This window comes from Equus asinus, chromosome 24 (genome assembly GCF_041296235.1).
Source record: "Equus asinus isolate D_3611 breed Donkey chromosome 24, EquAss-T2T_v2, whole genome shotgun sequence".
NCBI classification, from domain to species: domain Eukaryota; kingdom Metazoa; phylum Chordata; class Mammalia; order Perissodactyla; family Equidae; genus Equus; species Equus asinus.
The window spans coordinates 43,101,614-43,117,515 of NC_091813.1; the positions used below are offsets into that span (position 1 = coordinate 43,101,614).

General features: G+C 41.3%; 1 protein-coding gene across 3 annotated transcripts in view; it reads right to left on the reverse strand.

Annotated features, from left to right (window-relative positions):
* PDSS2 (decaprenyl diphosphate synthase subunit 2) overlaps positions 1-15,902 on the reverse strand; it is a 269,187-nt gene that overhangs the window by 32,580 nt on the left and 220,705 nt on the right. For all 3 annotated transcript variants that reach the window (XR_006519200.2, XM_044757198.2, XM_014868397.3), the window contains exon 7: positions 8,188-8,220. Coding sequence is in view for 2 of the 3 variants with exons in the window: in XM_044757198.2 (XP_044613133.1) it covers positions 8,188-8,220 (33 nt within the window). In the remaining variant the exon portion in view is untranslated. The remainder of the gene's footprint in view (positions 1-8,187; positions 8,221-15,902) is intronic.

Consider the following 15,902-nt stretch of genomic DNA (forward strand, 5'->3'; position numbering starts at 1 on the left):
TAAGTTTATCCCAAGGTATTCTTTTCGTTGCGATTGTGAATGGGATTGAGTTCTTGAGTTCTTTTTCTGTTAGTTCATTGTTAGTGTATAGAAATGCTACTGATTTATGTATGTTGATTTTATACCCTGCTGCTTTGCTGTAGTTGTTGATTATTTCTAATAGTTTTTCTATGGATTCTTTGGGGTTTTCTATATATAAGATCATGTCGTCTGCAAACAGTGAGAGTTTTACTTCTTCATTACCTATTTGGATTCCTTTTCTTTCTTTTTCCTGCCGAATTGCTCTGGCCAACACCCCCAGTACTATGTTGAATAGGAGTGGTGAAAGTGGGCACCCTTGTCTTGTTCCTGTCCTCAGAGGGATGGCTTTCAGTTTTTGTCCATTGAGTATGATGTTGGCTGTGGGTGTGTCATATATGGCCTTTATTATGTTGAGGTACTTTCCTTCTATACCCATTTTGTTGAGGGTTTTTATCAAAAATGGGTGTTGGATCTTGTCGAATGCTTTCTCTGCATCTATTGAGATGATCATGTGGTTTTTGTTTTTCATTTTGTTGATGTAGTGTATCACGTTGATTGACTTGTGGATGTTGAACCATCCCTGTGTCCCTGGTATAAATCCCACTTGATCATGGTGTATAATCTTTTTGATGTATTGCTGTATTCGGTTTGCCAGAATTTTGTTGAGGATTTTTGCATGTATGTTCATCAGTGATATTGACCTGTAGTTCTCCTTCTTTGTGTTGTCCTTGTCAGGTTTGGGGATCAGAGTGGTGTTGGCTTCATAGAATGTGTTAGGGAGTACTCCATCTTTCTCAATTTTCTGGAATAGTTTGAGAAGAATAGGTATTAAGTCTTCTTTGAATGTTTGGTAGAATTCTCCAGAGAAGCCGTCTGGTCCTGGGCTCTTATTTTTGGGGAGGTTTTTGATTACCGTTTCTATTTCCTTACTTGTGATTGGCCTATTCAGAGTCTCCATTTCTTCCTGATTCAGTTTGGGGAGGTTGTAGGAGTCTAGGAAGTTGTCCATTTCTTCCAGGTTGTTCAATTTGTTGGCATATAGTTTTTCATAGTATTCTCTTATGATCCCTTGTATTTCATTGGTATCTGTTGTGATTTATCCTCTCTCATTCCTAATTTTATTTATTTGAGATTTCTCTCTTCTTTTCTTGGTGAGTCTGGCTAAAGGTTTGTCGATTTTGTTAATTTTTTCGAAGAACCAACTCTTTGTTTCATTGATCCTTTCTACTGTCTTTTTTGTTTCAATATCGTTTATTTCTGCTCTTATTTTTATTATTTCCCTCCTTCTACTGACTCTGGGCTTTGTTTGTTCTTCTTTTTCTAGTTCTGTTAAGTGTTGTTTGAGGTTGCTTATGTGAGCTTTTTCTTGTTTAGTGAGGTAAGCCTGTATTGCGATGAATTTCCCTCTTAGGACTGCTTTTGCTGCATCCCAAATGATTTGGTATGTCGTGTTCTCATTTTCATTAGTCTCCAGATAATATTTGATTTCTTCTTTAATTTCTTCAATAATCCATTGTTTGTTCAGAAGTGTGTTGTTTAGTCTCCACATGTTTGCACCTTTCTCTGCTTTTTTCTTGTAGTTGATTTCTAGTTTCATAGCATTATGATCAGAAAAGATGCTTGATATTATTTCAACTCTCTTGTATTTATTGATGTTTGCTTTGTTTCCCAAAATATGGTCAATCCTTGAGAATGTTCCATGTGCACTTGAGAAGAATGTATAACCTGCTGTTTTTGGATGAAGTGTTCTATATATATCTATTAAGTCCATCTGGTCTAATTTTTCATTTAATTCTATTATTTCCTTGTTGATTTTCTGTCTGGATGTTCTGTCCATTGGTGTTAATGGTGTGTTGAGGTCCCCTACTATTATTGTATTGTTGTTGATGTCTTCTTTTAGTTCTGTTAAGAGTTGCTTTACAAATTTTGGTGCTCCTGTGTTGGGTGCGTATATATTTATAAGTGTTATGTCTTCTTGGTGGAGAGTCCCTTTTATCATTATATACTGTCCCTCTTTGTCTTTCTTTATTTGTTTTGCTTTGAAGTCTACCTTGTCTGATATTAGTATAGTGACACCTGCTTTCTTTTGTTCATTATTAGCTTGGAGTATTGTTCTCCATCCCTTCACTCTGAGTCTGTGTTTGTCTTTGGGGCTGAGGTGTGTTTCCTGGAGGCAGCATATTGTTGGGTCTTGTTCTTTGATCCATCCTGCCACTCTGTGTCTTTTGATTGGGGAGTTCAATCCATTTACATTTAGAGTGATTATTGAGATGTGGGGGCCTACCACTACCATTTTATGTCTTGTTTTCTGGTTTTCTTCAATTTCCTTTGTTTCTCATCCCATGGTTTAACCTGTTCTGATGAAGAGCTGCTACTCTCTGTTGTTGTGCTTCTACTTATCTCCTCTGCTCTTGGTTTTGTAGCCCCTTTCCTTTTTTTGATTTTTCAGGAATGAGGGTTTTCCTGAGGATTTCCTGAAGAGGTGGTTTTGTGGCAATGAACTCCCTTAATTTTTGTTTATCTGGGAAAGTTTTTATTTCTCCATCGTATTTGAAGGATATTTTCGCTGGCTAGAGAATTCTCGGCTGTAGGTTTTTGTCCTTCAGATTTTTGAATATATCATTCCACTCTCTTCTAGCCTGTAAAGTTTCTGCTGAGAAATCTGCTGAGAGCCGATGGGGGTTCCTTTGTAGGTTAGTTTCTTTTGCCTGGCTGTCCTTAGTATTTTCTCCTTGTCGTTGACTTTTGCTAGCTTCACTACTATATGCTGTGGGGTTGGTCTTCTTGCATTGATAAAGTCTGGAGATCTATTGGCTTCTGTCACCTGAAGATCCATCTCTCTCACCAGATTTGGGAAGTTCTTAGCCATTATTTCTTTGAATAGGTTTTCTGCCCCTTTCTCCTTCTCTTCTCCCTCTGGTATACCTATAATCCTTACGTTGCATCTCCTAATTGTGTCTGATAATTCTCGGAGAGTTTCTTCATTTCTTTTTAGTCTTACTTCTCTCTCCTCCTCTGCCTGCAGCATTTCTATATTCCCATCTTCCAAATTGCTAATTCTTTCCTCCATATTATCAGCCCTACTGTTCAGTGCATCTAGATTTTTCTTAATCTCCTCTATTGTGTTCTTCATTTCCAGTATTTCTGTTTGGTTCTTCTTTATCGTATCAAACTCTTTTGTGACATAGCTCCTGAACTCGTTGAGTTGTCTATCTGAATTCTCTCTTAACTCATTGAGTATTTTAATGATGGCTGTTTTGAAGTCATCATCATTTAGGTTATATATTTCATTTTCTTTGGGATTGTTGTCTGTGTATTTGTTATTTTCCTTCTGTTCTGGAGACTTAAGGTATTTTTTCATATTGCTTGATGTTGTAGATTTGTGCCTCCGCATAGAGATAGAGATTAGTTGCTCCTTCCACTTGTTTCTGCTGGTGTGGTGGGGGAGCAGCTGTTTATACTGCACCAACCAGGAACCCCATCCTCAGTTGCTAACTGGGCCTGGGACCCTCCTCGTAGTCACAGTGGTCCTTTGGATTCCCTCTTCTGCCGTGGGGGCTGTCACGGGGGGGCTTCAGGCTGCTGGTGCCTACTGTTGCAGCCCACCTAGACGTGCTCCCTCCTTGGGGTCTCCAACGGTGTTATGGGCTTTTCCAGTGGCCAGGGGTAGGATCACTTATATTTGCCACTCCGTCACTGTCAGCACCCACAAAATTTCACTTGTCCACTATGGGTCGCAGTAGAGCTATTGGCATCTTCTACAGTCTGTGGTTAGCTCACCTAGCTATGCTACTTTTGTCCCGGGGTCTTCCAGCCTTGTGGCTGCCGGATGGGTGCTCTCTACTAGTGCTGTGCAGAGGCTTTCGCTGAGGCTGCTGTGAGTCTGTAGGGTTTCCCCATAGGCTACGGAGACAGGTCGCTGGAACTCCACCCTGCCCCAGTCCTGTTCCCCAGGAACTCGGGGAGCCCTTTGCCCTGACTGGGGGATAGCCGGAGATCCTGATTCCAGTGGTAGCTGGTCAGCTGCTGTCCAGCCTGATATTCTCCTCTCTGGGACCCTCCTGGTGTTGTGGATGCTGGGCATAGCCCCTCCGCTAATGGCAGACAGAGAGTTTTGTCTGCTGCCTGGGCGGAACTCTGGAGCTTCCCCCCTGGGCCGTGGAGCCGGCCTCTGGAGCTCCAGCCAGCCCCAGTCCTTTCTGAGATCTCCGGCAATCCCTTGCCCCACGGGGTGGGCAATGGCAGCTGGGGGTCGCCGCACCCTCTGGGATTCTCTCCGGGACTTTCCCGGAGTTGTGGATGCTGGGAGTGGCCCCTCCGCTAATGGCAGACAGAGAGTTTTGTCTGCTGCCTGGGCGGAACTCTGGAGCTTCCCCCGCTGGGCCGCGGAGCCGCCCAGCCCCAGTCCTCTCCGAGATCTCCAGCAATCCCTTGCCCGGCTGTGCAGGCAGTGGCAGCTGGGGGGCTGCCACGCCCTCTGTGATTCTCTCTGGGACCCTCCGGGTGCTGTGGACACCAGGAGGGATCTCCCCGCCAATGGCGGGGCGAGACTCTCCCCACGGGCTCAGGTGTGTAACTCTAGAGTTTCCCTCTGCGTTTAGGAGTAATTGCGGGGGGTTTAGGTAGGGTTCTGGTCACCTGTTTCCACCGTCACTCCTCTGGTGTGTGCTCGCTCCTGCCCTAGGTGTGTGTTGATCTTCTGGGGGCATCCGTTGGAAGAAAGCCGCGTGCAGGTACTAGGCTGTTCGGTCGGGGTTGGAGAGTTTTCACCTATCTCCACCTCCTCCCAGAGGGAAGTCCGTCCACCTTCCGATGTATAGTCGCGTGGGTCTCTCAGACGTCCTGAGATGCTATCTGGATATCCTTTGTTAAGCAATGAGTGTCCAAATAATTGTAGACTCGAAGGGGGAGAGACAAAGAGGACTACTCACGGCGCCACCTTGGATCTTCTCCGGCTGGTGAGTTTTTTAAATGTAGTTTTACAGAAAAATCTACCAGAGGAGCCCTAAGCTGCTAAGCACGATGCTTGCATTGGTCAGCATGGGCACCATGACCATACTACAGGGCCATGATACACTGAATAAGGGACAATATTGCAAGCTGTACCCTGCAGACATCTCCCTGATACTTGGTAGGGATGGTTATAATCTTTTTCCCCATGTTACTTGGGTTTAGGTCTATGTAAGGATGATAGGTCTGGATTAATTGCCTAGATCAAGTTATGCCCTTAAATATCAGAATAGCACCACATATTCCAGAGGGGTTTCTGTTTACTGGCATGAGAAATATCATCTCTAGCACTTGGCGAGGCAAGCTTTGGGCTACTGAACATTGGGATGGACTGTGTTATACAGTCAGTATACTCTTAAAATGGCTAATTGGAGTCTGCAATCCTCAATTCCAGACCACTCACAGCCTCTTGCATTTCTCCTAGCATAACACTAATGCAACACTCTTCCACACCCATTTACCAAGCACTCCTATGTGTAAGCCTGTGCTGGGTACTGACGATGTAGCCACGAACAAGGCCATCAAGGGCCCTGCAGTCAGAGGCTCTTACATTCCAGTGGAAGAAGAAGGAAACAAGTAACTAAATAAAAATAATAATTTTAGATTATGATAAATGTTAACATTTTCATAGAAGAAAAAAAGTAGAGCAAAGGGAGAGTGGCCACTTTAGATATGGAGATGTGAGTCAAGGAAGGTGCGATGGAAGGCCTGCGTCAGTCGTGTTCACAGTGGTAGTTAGCGCCAGCACAGGGCCTTGCACATATGACATATCAAACACTTAGTGGTTGGGTGGATGAACGGATGAAGGAATGAATCTGGACCTCAGGAGTACACAACATAAGAATGTTCCCCCCACCCATAAAAAAAAGAATGTCTCCTCTCAAATTTGGGCCTAAAGAGTCGAATAGCACTCTTCTAAACTGCTCATTTTGTACTACGGAAACTGAGGGAAGACCAAAGAGGTTAAATGACTCACATCAGATTCTGCAGTGAGTTGGTGACAGAGCCATTTCTTGATCCAGGGGAGTTTCCCTAATCCAGCCTGGGGAACCAGTGAGGACTTCCTTCAGAAGATGATCCTAAATTAAGCCTTACAGGAGGAGTACGGGTAGCCAGATAAAGGGGAAGGGCATTCCAAGCAAAGAGGACAGCATGAGTCAAGGCATGGAGAATAGACACAGTAAGTGTTATGTAATCTGGTGCTGCTGGAGCACAGGGTGCGAGGAGAAGAAGCTGGAGAGTCCCTCTAGGGAGTGAGACTACACAGTGCTTTATATGAAATCTAGTAAACCTTGAATTGCCTTTGAATGTTGTCATGGAGCCAATGAAGGGTTTTAAGCTGGAGTGTGAAACTGTCAGATTTGTGGTTTAGACAGACATTCTGACTGGTAATGGATCTGTGAGGACAAAAGAGAAGCACGGAGACCAGTCAGTAGGCTTTCCAGTGGTTCAGATGAAGAGACTCAACATGAGGGAGAAAGAGCGATCAAGAGGAGGGTATGGATTCAAGAAAACGCAGGCTCTAAAGTGGGCATGACTTGGCCATGGAACATAAGGGTGAGGGAGTAGGAGTCTCACGTGGTTGACTGATGGGATGACAGTGCCAAGATCAGGAGAGGGAATAAGTAAAAAGGCTGAGAGATACAACACTAAGAGTGAACCCTAATGTGAACTATGGAACTATGAGTGATAATGATGTGTCAATGAAGGTTCATTGATTGTAACAAATATACCATTCTGGCACAGAATGTTGACAGTGGGGAAGGCTGTGCATGTGTGGGGTTGGGAGGTAATGGGAACTCTCTATACTTTTCACTCAATTTTGCTGTGAACCTAAAACTGCTCTAAAAAATAAAGTCTATTAAAAAAAAAAGACCAAGGATGTCAGCGAAAATGCCGAGCTCAGTTTGACACATTGAGCTTCTTTACCCTGAGAACTCTTTACCTTCTTTATCTTGGGGAGACCCAAGAAGAAATGTCCACAGCCCACGATTGGGTATATGATAAGGCTCAAGCAGACATCTAAGATAGAGTGACAGACATAGAAGTCTTTAGTTTAGAGATGCTCCTATTGATCCAATTTTTCTTGAAGGAGGCAAAAGTTTGTAAGGCAGAGGAAAGGAAGGACTGCACTTCAGGCAAGAAAAAGAGCTAGAACAGAGGCATGGAGCCACGGGCGTGCACCTCGGGGCTGTCAGGAGACACAAGGTTCCGGATCAGCCCTGGAGAGATCACGGTATGGTTCAGTTGTGCTACTGCATGAGGAGCCCTTACAGGTCATATTTCTGCCTCCTCGTCTTTGGAGAGCAGGTGTGCTCACACCCTGGATATTCCTGACTGTTGCATAAATCAGGTGGCTAGCATGTTCCTCTCCTCTAGCCAAGCAGCTGTATGCATCCCACACACGTGCTAAAATGTTCCATTTGTCCTGAGGAGCAAATGGAATGTGACCCAAGAGAGTTCACAGACTCTCACTGGGGCACAGAAATCTGAACTCCTGTGGCAGTTTTTCAACAAGGCTGTGTCAGAATTATCTGTGGAGCCTCTTTTCAAACCCTTCCATCCTGGCCCTGCCCTGCTCCCCCTGCCAGGGGATTTTGATCTGGTGAAAGAGGGTGTGACGCTGCGGTAACCTAGGCACGTGTGTTTTCAAAAGCTCCACAGGTGATCAGAAAACGACCACCTTTAGGAGTCTAATGGGCCCTGTATGTGCTTCCCAGGTATCATGCGATGGTGCTAAAAGCTGTTTTCCATCCATTGGCCAATGGCATCTTTCCAGCAATGGTTACTGATCTTACCCAGTCAAGTGTTTTTTACAGCACTTCCCACAACCTGACATTATATTATGGATCCACTTAGTTATTTATTGGTTATTGATCTCCTCCATGAGACTGTAAATGTCATGAAAGGAAAGACTTGATCTGGTTCACTGTTGTATTCCCAACACCTAACACAGTGTTTGGAATGAAGTAGGCACTTGATAAATAAACTTATCGTTGAACAAATCTTACTTTACCTGCTAATGCCTGTTACTTTACAGGGACTGTCCCTCAGCTTTGAATGAGATGATTCTCTTTTGACCTTTCAAATATAAACAAAAACCAAGTACCAAATTGAAATGTATAAAACTGTGTAGTATGTATAAAATCCACCTACCTTAGCATAGTCTAATCTTCCTTTCTCTTGAGCCTAAAATAGAAAAGGGGGAGATTAGTTAGTTCTTTAACAATTACATAGTGCTTCTACAATTTTTGCCTCTCAAAGAATAAAAGTCAACTCTCTCCCCACTTTCCTCTCCTCTCTAACTCTATAGTGAACTATATAAAACACATAAAACTTTCAAAGATATTGAAAAGTTGAAAGAACAGTGCAATGAGCACACATACACTCGCTGTCTAGGTTTGACAGTGTAGACACCATGACTTCACGCCCCCATACTTCAGCACACATCTTGTAGCATAGGACATCATACATGACCACATAACCACTATCACATTTAAAAAACTAACAATGCCATATCATCCAACATACAACCCATATTCAAGTTTCTCCAATTGTCCCAACAATATTCTTTATACTTTTTTCCCCAAACCAGAATTAATCAATATTCACATATTGCATTTGGTTTTTATGTGTCTGTCCAGCCTTTTAAATCTAGAGAGTCTGTCTTCATTTTTCAAAAAATGAAAATAAAAACTGTTAACGTTTTTTTGTGAAAATCATCGGCTTTTTGAGGAGATCAGGGAAGCTGTCTTACAAAATGTCTCCCTTTTTGGATCTGTCATATTATTTCTTCATTGTGTCATTTAACTTATCCCTGTTTTGCTTGCCTACTGAAAGTTGGGTCTGAAGAAGCTTGTTTAGATTTAGGTTAAACATTTTTGGCAAGAATACTTTATACGGAAAATTATGTATTTCATGTGGCATCAATTCAGGAGGCACAAAATGTCAGGCTGTCCAACTCTTAGTAATGCTACACATTTGACCACTTGATTAAGGTGGTGGCCATCAGATGGCTCCACTGTAATCACATATTTTCTCCTGTATAATTAGTAAGTAATCTGTGGGGTAAGTTTATTTTTCCACTTCCCTTGGCACAATTTTTATTATGTTGTATTAGGTCAAAAGCCCTCTACCTCCATCAGAGATGAAGACAGGGAAGAAAGGCAGACGCGAAGGAGGCCTCCTGCGTAAGGTTAGATTTTATTTACAAAATATTTTTAGTTATGAAAAAACAATTTAAAATTAACACTCAAAAGTGCTATATATCAAATCTGAACGTAACAGAGACGATCAATGTGTTAGTCTTTGCCGATAGGTCAGCTCAACTTCAGAATAAAACTTCTCCTGTCACCTCTGCACAGAACAACGGCCCTTCCACTTAGGAATAGGTTAGTTTTTGTTTCTGTTCTTTTAAGACTGGCACCTGAGCTAACATCTGTTGCCAATCTTCTTTTTTTTTTCTTCTTCTCCCCAAAGTCGCCCAGCACATAGCTGTATATTCTGGTTGTGCTATGTGGGACGCTGCCTCAGCATGGCCTGATGAGCGGTGCCATGTTCGCACCCAGGAGCTGAACCAGCGAAACCCTGGGTCGCCGAAGCAGAGCGCGGGAACTTAACCACTCGGCCAGGGGGCCGGCCCCCTGAATACGTTAGTTCTTGAGATGATTTTGTTTCCGAGTCCAAAATGACACTATACAGATAATGAACATGGGCAGATTACTTTCATGAGAGAAAAGGAAATGTTTATAATTGGTCCTGACTCTTCTTGCTCCTTTACAATCTTTAAAAAGTTTATCCAAAGATGCCTGCATTTTGTTTTTCTTATTGTCATAATAAGCAACTTAGAACAAGACACTGCTCATGTATAGCTGTTGGGACCATCACAAATCACTCTAAGTTAAAATTGTGACTTGAATGTTTGAAATGAAACAAAAGTCCCCTGCAACCAGTGTACTATGAAAAAGAAGTTGGGGTTTTCAATCTGCTCTTCAAAGTTTTTTGGGGGGGGGTTAGGATTTTCAGTGAACTAAGTCCTGAGCTGCATTACACCAAGGGGAGTGTGAGTCAGTTCTTAGACAAATTTTAAAACCAGGCTTATTCCTGTCTCTGATCAGGTATTTTATATTTACTTGTTTTGTCTTTCTGTCTATGGACATCTTTTCCCAAACTAAAGTAGTTTTGTCTACACTGAAAATGCCCCTCCACCCGCTGTAACTTCAGCAGTGGTAGGGAGCCCTGGAGCACCTCTGTATACGGCACTCGTGACTTACCGCTCCTCTGATGCTGTGCAAATGTGAACTGGCTTTGATCCTACGAATAATCCATGGCTTGTGACCAAAATTTCAGCAGCAGCATTTCGCAATATGCTTAGTCTTTAAGTTCTCAAACTCCCAGCTGTCTCTTGAATTCACTTTAGCTTAACAGATATTTGACACTGAGGCTGATCCTGTGGTCACAAGTGTCCCACCTTTTCAATTGTTCGTCCTTTTCCTCGTCTCCCGCTGATTAGTATGGATTGCTCAGGCACGGCACTTTCCAAATGCTGCACGAACTGGACGCCCTACAGAATTGTTCCTATTGCCAAACAACTCACTCCCGAAACATGTACCGTTTCCTCATGACTTTAAATTTTGTTTCCGTTCTAACCAGCTCCTCTTCATTCTAGCTCCTTCAACATCCTCATCTTTCAGCGTTGAACAAGAAGGATATGTTAAAATGTTGAAAGTGGTATTTGTTGAAAGTTAGGAAGTTGAGGAGCTTTTGTATCTTGAGATTGTCAGGTAAAGCACGGAAAACTAGACAATTTACAGGGACTTCGGGTGGACTTTTCCTTTTGGAGGTATTGAGCCATTTCCCAATTTTGTCTCATAAAGAAAATCAACAGCAGTTTCTTCAGGTAGTAAGTGAATATAATGCTGCTTATAGGTAAGGAAATCTAGAGAGGTCATCACAAATTTTTGTAAAACCATTTTTCCCATCACATACTTTGTTTATAAACTAACCATCTTAGGGATATTATTTTGAAGCACTTGTGCTTAATCAATCACAAGCTATTTTCAAACTCTTTCATTTTATTTTGTATTCCTAGCTTGGCCACCACCTTTCACCCAGTAGAGATGTACTTTCTGGGGGCAACGGCAGAGAAACACCACATATGTAAATCCTTATCTGTTCAACATCAGCTCTTAAATCTTTTGGAAGCTGAGAGATTAGAAGCCTGCATAAAATGAGAGCACGCTTACCACAGCCATTACAGCCTGAACAGACTGTAACTATTGATATGCAGCTCACTTGAACATCCTTTTTATTTTGTCACAGTAAACATTCCAGTTCTATGAAACCATTTCATTCTTAACTGCTTTAGCTTGTACATAAAAGGATCATTTATTTTATAAGAAAGTATTACAAATATTTAAATCTTTAGGTATATATTTCCAGCTGCTATGTGGGTTAATATCTACATATGTCATACACACACCTGAAGAGTACATATTCTGATGTAAATTTTTTTTCACAAAAACCTTTTAGAGTTTATAAAAACCTAGCAAATTAGAAACAAATGCAAATGATCATTTAATCCCCCACATAATTAATGCTTCTCATAAACATTATCGATTCTATTTCTTTTTGTAAAACAGTTAATTTGAGAGGGGCCATAGTTTCTGTTTTACCTAATTGTTGCTCATTCATTCAATCATTATCCACTGTGCACCTATCCTATTGTGTGTCAGGTAGCGCTTAGGCACCGGAGACACAGCCATCAACAGAACAAATATAAACTTCTGCCCTCGTGGGGCTTACCCTGTAGGGAGTCTTGTTTTAGATAGGCTCTACATACGATCTCCCTCTAGAACTTAAGCTCCATGAGAGTAGGGAAATTTTCTCTCCTGCTCACAACTGTTTTCCATGTCTCAATCAGCTCTGGCTATATATAGTCAATGTTCAGTCATTGTGAATGGTGAATAAATGAATAGATGGATGAGGGCTTTTTCTTTATATGTGTCAGTTATGTGCTGTCTATTCAGGAAACTTACAAAGCAAAGTTCATTTTACTCACTCCTAGTTCCAGGATTGCGGGGTGGTTAGGTCTATTATGTAGTTAATGTAGAGACATTAGCTGGTGCCTTACAAGTAATTTTTACCCATATTGAACGATACTATATTTTCTCTTTATTGCCTAATTTTTATTTATAAGTAGACTAAGGAAGGGAATCTATAGAAAATAAATTCAAACAATTCATGAAAATCCAACAACAAAAGGATAGAACAGAGAAGAATGATGGAGTAGCCTTCTCACAGATGCAGTGGCTTAGCGTAATTAAGTGCCTCAACCTTGAGAGCAGTGTGTTGAAGTGGAAAGAGCCTGGAACGGAAGTCAGGAGACCTCAGGAGATTTTAAGATGCACATCTCAAAGCCTCATGTGTTAAGCAGGCCTTGTCTATGCAAGAAAGCAAGTGGCCTAAGATCTTAACTGTGACTACTCCAAGAGGCATGGTGACCTCCTGGGAAGATGGATCTCCTGGGAGCCAGAAAATATGGTTTCTGGTCCATAATAGGTTAATACCTCCAATAATGTTTAAATTTTTAATTGGGTCTTAATTTTCTTATCTGTAAAATAAGAACATTGGACCAGACCAGATGTTCCCAAATGTGGGGCTCTCACGAATGCTGGGCTGGCTGTATCAGAATCACCTGGGTAGCTTGTTAAAAATGCAGATCCTCAATATCCTAGCCCTGAGATTCTGGTTCATTTGAGGATCACTGGTCTGGACTATGTCTAATGTCCTTGTTAATTTATGCATTTGTATGCATCAGAGTTTACTTTAAAGGCTAGAAGAGAACAAACTCCTTAAGTCTCAAGGAGAATGGAGTGCTGTAACTTTCCCCCCTTTTTCTGACATCTGCCACTTATCATGTATATTTCTAGCAGAGCAAGATATTATTAAAATAACTTTCTCACTGGGGCCCAAAATAGGCTGATATAAAATAAATGCAGACTGTATTTCAACAGCCAGCAGTCCTGAACCTCTTCCTGCCACACTGTTCATCTCCAGAAGACACTGTAAATTCTACCATACACGGCAATTCCCTGAGGGCTTCATTACTAGGGTCTTTAAAAGGGATTCACTCATCTTTTTGCCTCCTGTAGGTGTGCTTCTTGTCAATCCAGGTCATGAGAAAAGAAAGTAATTTTTCCTAGTCTTTAGCAGTTCACAGAGAATGTGTGGTTTGAACCTTGTTTTATCTTAAAAAATGTGAAAATAGACAAGATAGTGTGCCAGTGCTCGTGACACTGGAGGCCTCCTCGGACAGCTATAGTGAGCACTGTAAAACAATATTCGGTACAAAAGCAAAAAAAGCCAGCACTCTGATTGAGAAGATGCGCAGAGGGATTAATTCCAAAGGTTTATATACCAGTCTCTGCAGACCAAAGGCAGATAGATTCCCTGTTGGTAAGTAACGGATGTACAATGTGGTCTTTTACTTTAAGAAACAAATGCTTTTTTATAAGTCAGGTAACAAATAAGCATTGGATGACATAAATGAACTGTTTCCAATTTCCAGCTACTGTTATCTGGACTTGAAAGCTGGATATGAAGAAACCTCTTTCTAAAAGCAGAAAACTAATATTCCACAGCAGGGAGTCCAGCCATTGCTAGAGACTCATCATCTCTACTTAGCATGTTATTCTTCCCAAATGCTATATTTTGGAATAACAGTCTTTTCTTTTTTTTTTTTTTTTAAGATTTTCTTTTTAAACCTTCAAGGAAAACTACCTGTCTCCTCAAACTTTTTAGTTGAAAGAACATAAGGAACACCCATTTGCCCTCCATCTAGATTAATCAATTGCTAAAATTCTGCCATCTTTGCTTTCTCTCTAGATGATCACTTGCTGACCATTTAAGTTGTAGACATTGTGATGCCTCATCCCTGAATACTTTAGCATTTCTCTCCTAAGAACAATGATATTCTCCTACATAACAAGTTTAACATTTACTCTAACAGTTAAGATACAGACCATATTCAAATTTTCCAAGTTCAACCAATAGTCTCCTTTAGAGCTGTTTTTATCTCAGTCCAAGATCAAATTAAAAATCATACATTTCCTTTGGATGTCATGGCTTTTTACTCTCTTCTAATCTACAACAGTCCCTACACCACTACCTTTTCTGTCTTTCATAATACTGGCATTTTTTAGGAATCCAGATCAGTTGCCCTGAAGAAAGTCTGATTGTTTTCTCACAACTAAAGTAAAACATGTTTGGCATGACAGCTACACAGATGATGCTGTATAGTCTTTCTCCATTACATTAGGAGTCACACAGTATGTTTGTCTCATTATTGGTGAAACTAAGTTTGTTCACTGCTTCCCTCTGTATTTAATCAGTAATCTGTAGATGGTTTGAGTCCATATGAATATTCATTTCCCTACTAACCATTCATCCAATGGTCCTAATGGATCATCCACTAATGATTCTGGTTGGAACAAAAGATTACAATGGTGGCTGCAAAAATAATAACATTTTAAAGGTCTTTTGCCTTGGCACTGACAAAACTATCACTGGCTCCTTTAGAGAAAACAAGTCTTACTGAAAATAAATTCTCTGTACATTTGCATTGATATTAAGAGGTGGAGCTTAGTTTATATAAGGGAGGTTTGCTGGGGGACAGAGGAAGGGAGGAAGGACACCTCCATCCTCATCCCAGAATAGTTTGGGTATAATGCATGAGGACTTAAAAAGGCCACAAATCAGAAGTCTACCAGATCTACTAGCCCTGAAGTTGAAGCAGTCCGTTGAGTTTTGGCTTGGTAGGAAAAGCAGGCCTTGTATTGGTGGGCTCTCCAGTGACAGAGCTGGAAGAGAATCAGAATACGAAGGAACAGGGCAGGCTTCTTTGCTATCCTGACCATTCTTGCCTACTAATAAGAGAGCACAGAAGGCATCTGCAAGGAAGTCAACACCATTCAGAACTAGACTGCTCAGGTACCTGATTTTATCATCTCTTTCACCTGGGAAAGCTAATTTTCGGAGGCAAATGTGAATGTCCATGAAATTAACTTTCTCATATTCTCTTCCTGTTATCCAAGTTCAAAATCCTGGTTTTGGCCTCTGACCGCCTCTCCCCAGTACACACCTGACAGCTTCTCCCTATCATCTCAGTTCTCAGGTCCTATACATTTTCTCTGAAATGGGTTTTACATCTCACCTCCTTACCTTCCCATTCTTGTTGCCAACATTCTGATTGGGACTTTTCTCCTGCACTTATCAACAGGTTCCCAAAAACTTCCTAACAGATCTCGTTCTCTCTAGTATCTCCTTGTTCCTTTCGCCCTATATAATGCAGCCAGATATACCTCCCTAAAACACACTTCAGACCTCGACATTACCTGGCTCAAAACTTTTCAATGTCTGCTCCATGACTTCTGAATCAAGTTCATTTTCCACAGGCAAACAGCCCAACGTCTTTTTTTCTCAATTGAGCTAAAATTCACATAACATAAAATTTATCATTTTAACCATCTTGGTATAATTCAGCGGCATTTAGTATATTCACAATGTTGTGCTATTATCACCACTACCTAGTTCCAGAACATTTTTGTCATGTTGTAGCACATATTAATACTTCATTCCTTTTTACGGCCAAGTAATATTTTCTTTATCCATTCATCATTTGATGGACATTGGGTTGTTTCCACTTTTTGGCTATTGCAAATATTGCTGATCTGAACATTCATGTGCATGTTTTTGTCTGAACTAAAGTCTTACAGGCGTTATGTACTATTTCAGAGCAATTCTTCATCTGTCCCCAAATTGCCCCATGTTTTTCACATTCCATCCAAATTATAACACCTTTTTTTCTTTGA